The sequence below is a fragment of the Microtus oregoni genome, unplaced genomic scaffold (genome assembly GCF_018167655.1).
Source record: "Microtus oregoni isolate MIOR12 unplaced genomic scaffold, Mior012 000095F_ref0000231, whole genome shotgun sequence".
In the NCBI taxonomy this organism is placed as follows: domain Eukaryota; kingdom Metazoa; phylum Chordata; class Mammalia; order Rodentia; family Cricetidae; genus Microtus; species Microtus oregoni.
Genome location: NW_024544708.1, coordinates 2,340,967 through 2,348,175, shown reverse-complemented (window position 1 = coordinate 2,348,175; position 7,209 = coordinate 2,340,967). Strand labels below are relative to the sequence as shown.

Sequence of the window (7,209 nt, the reverse complement as noted above, 5' to 3'; positions counted from 1 at the left end):
TGGCCTTTGTAAATAGTCCTGGGCTCTTCAGCAGCGTCTTGGTAACTCCACCCTCACACCACCCCCAACACCAAAATGCTGGGCTGCCCATCTGCAGTGGAGATGGAATGACACCCATAGCTACTCCCTTTCCTGATTAGAAGGGAAGATGCTGGCCACATATATTTGTTGGTAGCCACCTTGACATGTCCCTCCTCAGCTCTAGTGTCTGCAGTAAAAACAAAGCCATTTATTTTCATGGACCCCCAGAGTCCTGCAAGCGACAGTACCATGTTGCAAAGGTGGGGCCCCAGGAGATGTGTGACCAGCTCCCTCCTCTACATCCCCTTTCCCTGCACTCTGCCAGTGACAGAAAACCTTTAGAGCTGAAGACGACAGGGGGAGGTCGGGGTGGGGAAGGAGCCAGTGAAGTGTGACACCCAAGACCTTGTTTCTTCCTTGTAAGGACTTTATTTCTATCTCATCGTGGTCTCAGACAGACTCTGAGGCACCATCATTTGTCTCAATTTGGCATCCTCATGGGTTTTGGTTTTTGTTTTTTTTTTTTTTGTAGTGCTTTTCCTTTAAACAAGAAAATGTCGAGTTAAAAAACGGTGCTGTCGTCCCACTGGTACAGCGGACCAGCAGGAACAGTGCAGCACAAGGAACTTTACAACAACTCACAGTGGGTCAGACTGACATACGCACAGGCAGCTGAGGGCCGGGACAGAGCGGTGTATGTACAGGTGCCCGAGGATGTGCGGCAGGCAGAGTTCATGGGTCACACAGTGAGTCTTAAGTCCATCTCATGGACTCCGTACCTTTTCACAATTGTTGACCTGCGTCCTTCCAGATGACAGACGCTCTTGTCTCTTCTGGCCTCGTGGCCTTTTCACTACAAAGAGTTTACTGAGTTAGGCAGTCTCAAGCATTAAAAAAGACTCTTAAAAAAAACCCTAACACTGAACAAAATGAAGTTTAACTTAGAACGCTCTGAACTCAATAGTGAGAACCCCAAGCGTAACGAAACAGTGCAAATTGAACAGAGGCAGCAGGATTGGGAACAAGGTTGCTTGGAATCTCTTAAGATGTACATATTAAAACTCTTAAATCTATTTATACCTTATTTACCTTTTTGTTTAATATATTGTGTGTAAAAAAAGATGGAGGCAAAAATAGTTTTCTGAGCTATGAAAAAATTATTACAGGCACATTTTTCTGTTTCATGGCCGAAACATCTCAGTTTACCAGGTTGAACATTCAGCAGCCGTGTGTGTGTTTAAAGACATCCATTGACCTTGAGAAAGCTACATCTTCCCTCTGGGGCAGAGCTGGGTGGATGGTGATGGTCTGGTTGTGCAAATTACAGTGAATTATTCTGGTGATAATTCGTGCAAGCTGGCATCACGTCACAGGTGTGGCTTCTCCTCCGGTGGCTCCTCCTCACTGTGTTCCTCCAAGGACACTCGGTCTCCGGGTGACTGAGACGGTGAGGCAGTGGGGGAGGGTGGGGCCCAACGGGATGGAAGGCGGCGGTTGGCTGGTCTCTCTGGCCTGGAGAAGCAGGGCTCTAGGGATGGCGCAAGTGCAGAACAAGGTAGTTCCTTCAGAGCCGAGAGAGGGAGACAGCGTTATTCAGACCTGGAGTGTCACGTGGGCCATGGCCCCCAACATACGTCACACATGCTGAAGTCGAATGGAACAGCCCAGGAGGCTACAGCATCTGAACGATTATGGCATGCGTGCAGAGGAACCTAAAGCAACCAGTAACACATTCCACAAGGATGACTGGCGACACAGGACACGTGACCATTTACATCGCGACAAAATACAACAAAACATGGGGACATGGATCTGGTTGTAGGACATCTCCGAAACTGGGCTCGAACATAGAGAAGATGATGTAGCAATGGGGTCCCATCTTTGACCTCCTACTGAGTCAGTCTCGCAGGACCTTAGTCTACTGAGGCCCACAGAGCCCTGGAGTGGAACCCAGCTGTATCAGCAAAGAGAGCCAAACAGAACTCTGCCACTGTTTATCCCAAGCTGACTGGTGGAAGGCTAAACAAACTCCCACAGTGTGGGGGGAAAAAATGCTGCAGGCAGAAATTTTAATTGAGGTCTAGTTTTCTTTCATGATCGCCACCGAGGCAGCAGTCTTACCAACTAGGACTAGACTGTGCTCACACGTCGGTGTTTCAGCCACTGGAACAGTCTGCTGACCACGTGACAGTTGTTTGCTTGTTTAAAAGGGCTGTGGAGCTACGTGTTCCTAGCCTGCAAGTCAGTTACGGACACACAGAATGGTGGAAAGCTGTGTCGTGCAGTGAACCGTGGATGATGCTCACACAGGTCCGGAGGGGGTGATATTTATGGATGAAAGGCACAAGCATGATGCCATGGAATTAGGGCCCACAAAGGAAGTCAAGAGGCGAGCTAGAAGATTTAGACATGACAATGAAGAAGCCAGAATGGAGAGATTAGGAACAGAAGGGATGGAAGGACAGATGCCATGTCCAGTGGGCAGGCGATGGTTTTCGGGACAAGATGAAGACATGACAGGATGCTCAGAGATGGCTAGTGAGGATGTCATGACCCAAGGGCAGCAAGGGACCCACAGACTTCTGTAAGAGCGGTGGAGTAATGGGGCAGTCTTTCCCTCATCCCTGAGGGGCCAGCAAAAAAGGGAACACTGAGACCATTTCATCAGATGCCTCCTTTTGGTAGGCATTTTCCCTGACCTAGGAGAATCTTCCCCAGGCCATTTATGCCATGGTGCAGCGACAGCCAGGATGTCCTCATAGCTGCCGTGTGGGTACACACGAAGTCAAGGTGGGACTGGATCTGTGTCTCCTTACCTCACCTCACAGTACCCGGAGGAGGGTGGGTACAGCTTGTGAAATCCATGTCCCTGCTCCCACCACTGTAGGGTGAGCATGTGCACGTTTGCTGCGGTTGGTGTGGCTGCCGCTACAGGTTTATCCAGCCCCTTCCTCCCACTGAGGCTGAACAGAACCAGCTCAGAGACATCTGCCTGTGCAGGAGGAAATGTGTAGCCACGATGTCACGGAAACTAACATTTCCTTGGCAAGACACCAGTGCACATCAACGAGCGATGTTGGCCTTTACCCATAAGCCAGTGAGGTGGCTGTGTAGAAAATGGCCCTTCCCATCACTTCCTTGGCCATTCACCCTCTCCCCCTGCCATGGCAGCTATGTCTCCCTCACCCCCAAGACAGCATCTCACTATGTAACCCTGGCTGGTCACAAACTCACCAATATCCACTATCTCAGCCTCCCCAGGGCTGGGATTAAAGGTGTGCGTCACCACGTACAGCATGGCTCTGTGTTAGTTCTTCTGGTAGATTAGGAGGAGGGTGACTACATCCTTGACTCAAACCAAATGTGTGCTTCCTCACAGGCCTCCCTCAGTTCAGGCTCTGAAGGCCAATCCCAGAGTTCTCAAAAATACAGGGAACAAGGATATCCCTGCTATGATCCATTCGGCCAGTCCTTAGCAAGAACTTACTTTTCGGCCAATAGACTCACTTGAAAAGACAAGATACATTTGGACTTATTCTTCCTGGTATGGTGGTATGAAAAAAAAGGAAAAAAAAAAAAACAGAGAAGGCTCAACATAGCCCAGCACACAGCAACATATAGACGTAACTGAAATGCCAGCGAGCAGCAATGGGTGGGTCGGAACCAACAGACGCTGGGCACTAAGACTTGCGTTGTGCCTGAGATGCCCCCCAGCCAATGTTCTTTCTCAACTGCAAACTCCCTGAGAGGAGAAATCCCAGCAGAATCTACATGCTAAATGGTTGACCCCTGGAGGCACGCCAAGCGGGGTGTCTGCACTCAGTGTCTGTTCCTGGGGATGAGCGTGGATTGCCACAGATGGTGATGAATGCGGCCATGAGTACATCAGCTACACACACGACTCTCTGGATGGAGGGAAGTGAGGAAGGAGGCACTTACAGTGTGAGGCAGGCAGGGCTAGAGTCCCCACGGGGCAGTTAGTAAGACAGTTTGGTTCTGGACAGACAAGACAGAAAAAGGAGAGAAAACCAAGTCGGTTGGAAAGTTTGTTTCAAACAGAAGAACAGTATAAGTATAGTCCCTGCTCCAAGGTGGCCTCGAGAGAGAACGGTGGTCCCTGGGTTCACGCAGAGGCAGGCTGCGGTAGAGGCAGGAGGAGGCGGCAATGGCACTTAGACACAAGACTGTCTTCTGCCATGTATCAACAGGCTGAAGAAGGAAGGTGAACCAAGGACGGACGGGCAGTGGTCCCTTAGCTCTCTGATGGCGCTTACGTGACCAAGGGAGCTGTGAAAGTGGCTCAGCTGGGCACACAGCCTGGCTTGTTCTGGTCACAAGCTATGGCTGCCTGTGCTCACACGTCCCCTCCACCATATTAGCTCTAGGAGGGAAGGATGCCAGAGCATTCTCTTGGCACAACTCTGCTTTGCTGCCCAAGCTTCAAGAGAGGGAGAAGCTAGGGCCACTTGTGGGGTGAGAGAGAAGCAAGGAAGGGATCTCATGTGTGGAGATCCCGGTGGCAATGCCACACAGGGTGCTTGGCACAGGCAGGGAAAACACCAGCGGCTCCGCTGCTCTGAGTGTCAAAGGCAGACCCCCACAAATTCACTGAGATGAGGCGTGATCCCCAACGCGCCCATTACGTGGGGTCCAACCAAACAGGATTCTGCTGGCACCCAGAACAAGCAAGCTGCTGAGAAAAGGGGGAGATGAGCCCATGGCCTTGAAATGCTGCCAGTGGGTCTCCCTGCAGGTTCTTGGGCTCTGAAACCGTCGTGACTCTCAGCTTGTTTGGGAGCCAATAAGACATGCGTGTGTGTGTGTGTGTGTGTTCACGTGCACATGCACAAATAAGAATCTAAACACACACTTTCTGGAAAATAGGGCAGTGAGGGGTGACTGCCGTTGACAGCAAGGGTTTTCCATCACAGGACTTTGACTCCATTAAAGCACGTGGCATCTCTATTATACCTCTGTGTCACCCATTTTCTCATTCACTGTCAAGAATACAAAGGTTCTTTGGTTCCCAAACTTAATTTCTATGTGGTCTCTAAGATGAGTAGAAACTCAAGACAGCCGATTGACAATGCCTGAAAACGCGTTCTGTTTTACCCGAAGGCAACATACTCATCTACAAACAGACCCTCCCAGGCCATAACTGAGGGCTCCTGAGGTTTGGGGGGTGAAAAGATCAGAGGAGACACCATTTGCTACCTGAAAACTCTTCTTCTGCGACGTCCTTTCTTTTCAGAGCACATACGAAATCGGTCCCTTCTGAAGTTGGGCGGATGCATTTAGCATTATGATCTGGCTACAAGTCCATGGGGGCACAGGGAGTGAACTGTGGTGGTTTGAATAAGAATGGACCCTACAGGTTCATATCTGTTAAACCTAGCACTACTTGAGAAGGATTAGGAGCGGTGGTCTTGTTGGAGGAAGTGTGTCACTGGAGGTGGGTTTCAAAATTTGAAGTCAGGCCCAGAGTCCCTCTCTTCCTGCTGCCTGTGGGTCCAGATGTGGAACTGTTAGCTCCTTCTCCAGCACCACGTCTGCTTGCATTCTGCCACACTTCCCACCATGATGATACTGGGCTAGACCTCTGAAGCTGCACACAACCCCCAATTAAATAATGATAATGATTATTATTAAATAATTAATTATAATTAAATTATAAAACTCTTAAGAAATCTGTCCCTAGAACTCAGACCTTGGGAAGAGCAGCTCACGGGATTGCCATTTCTATAGCTAAAAGTCAGAATCATCAAGGCCTGCCCTACTGGTTTGAACTCTGTCTTTTGAGTTAGTTACTCCTCTGAGGGCTGGACCGGGAACCTAATCATTTCTCCCCTGTGAGCAATTTGAGGCAAGTGGGCAAGTGGGAAAGGAAATACACCTTTCTCCTCCTGTCTCCCAGGAAGCCAGAGCTACAAGGAAGCAGAAGGCAGCCTGAGAGCACCCTGCAGTTTTCTGCCCTTGCCCGTGCTGTCTGTGGAAGTGGCTGGGCTTAGCTCGTGAACACGGGCACGCCCAGGCTCCCAGGAGCAGCTGTCACGTGATCACTTACAGGCCAGACCCACTCCGTCAGCACTACATTAACAGTGAGGCGTGCTGTGGACATAGGATTTTCTTCCTTGCTTTTGAGATAGGCTCTCATTATGCAGCCTTGGATGGCCTAGAACTTGGCGATAAACCTGGCTCTGTCTCCTGAGTGCTAGGATTAAAACGGTGTAACACCATACCTGTGGGGTTCCTTGTTTGCTTGTGTGGTTTCTGATTTATTTGCCTTGCTTTTATCTTCCAGGGCAAGAACACAAGTGGATATAGAGGTACATGTATCAGAATGGAATTCAGTGCTGACAGATTGGTGTCACCATTGCCACATTGTATTGGGGCCCTGTTTTTACTTTATCCACTGCCCGAGTCCAATGAGGAAGGGAGGTTTATAAGAGGACAATCTGCCGGTCTCTACTGAGGTGGCCCAAGAATCGAAAACCTATTCTTTAGTTCCCAATGAAAGGGTTTGTCAGGAGCCATTTTCCCAAAGATTATAGCAGGGACTATTGTCCTAAGGATGTTTGCGGGGAGCCCCACACCCAACTATCTTGAGAGCTATCTGTTAGCGGAACCCGCCCCACATTCCAACTATCTGGAGAATTGTCTGTGGTTGGAATCACAAAAGGAATGATTCCACTCCAATAGAGAATACTAGGTGTGTCGACTTGTGACCCCTGCTGCCCCGGCAAGATCCCTTCCTGCCCTTGCCATGCCCCTGCCCCCTCCTAGGCCAAATTCCTCATTCAAGGGTTATAGAAGCCACAACCATTTCGCTAATAAAGAGAGACCTTGACAAATTGAGAAGAGAATCTTGTCTGGCTCTGCTTGGTCTCCTTCCTGCCTCCCGCCCACGTCTTTTTCAGATAGCGCCTCTTCGGGACCTTGGAATAACTGACCCGCAGGGCGGGTTACAAGGGTTTTGTGTCTGTGTGGCCCAAATACATGGTAACACGTTCCTCATGAAGCCCACATAAAGCCTGCAGCGAGTCCTGGCAGGTAGACAGACACAAGTACACGCATGGTTTCCACTCACTCCGTTTTCACCCGACAGAAAGCCAGTGTGCTGCAAGTACAACTCCTAGACCAAGAGAGAAAAGCTAACCCAGACCAGAGGGCAAAGTCGGAGCAAACCAA

At 49.8% G+C, this 7,209-nt stretch overlaps 1 protein-coding gene across 5 annotated transcripts in view; it reads right to left on the bottom strand.

Moving 5' to 3' along the window:
* Positions 1-430: 430 nt before the first annotated feature.
* LOC121442783 (microtubule cross-linking factor 1-like) overlaps positions 431-7,209 on the bottom strand; it is a 123,558-nt gene continuing 116,779 nt past the window's right edge. For 3 of the 5 annotated variants that reach the window (XM_041644394.1, XM_041644395.1, XM_041644398.1), the window contains one exon: positions 431-1,583. In XM_041644394.1, the coding sequence (XP_041500328.1) occupies positions 1,389-1,583 (195 nt within the window). In that variant the 3' untranslated portion in view covers positions 431-1,388. Of the gene's footprint in view, positions 1,584-3,960; positions 4,018-7,209 lie in introns of all 5 variants that reach the window. The other 2 variants (XM_041644396.1, XM_041644397.1) reach the window with 1 other exon arrangement.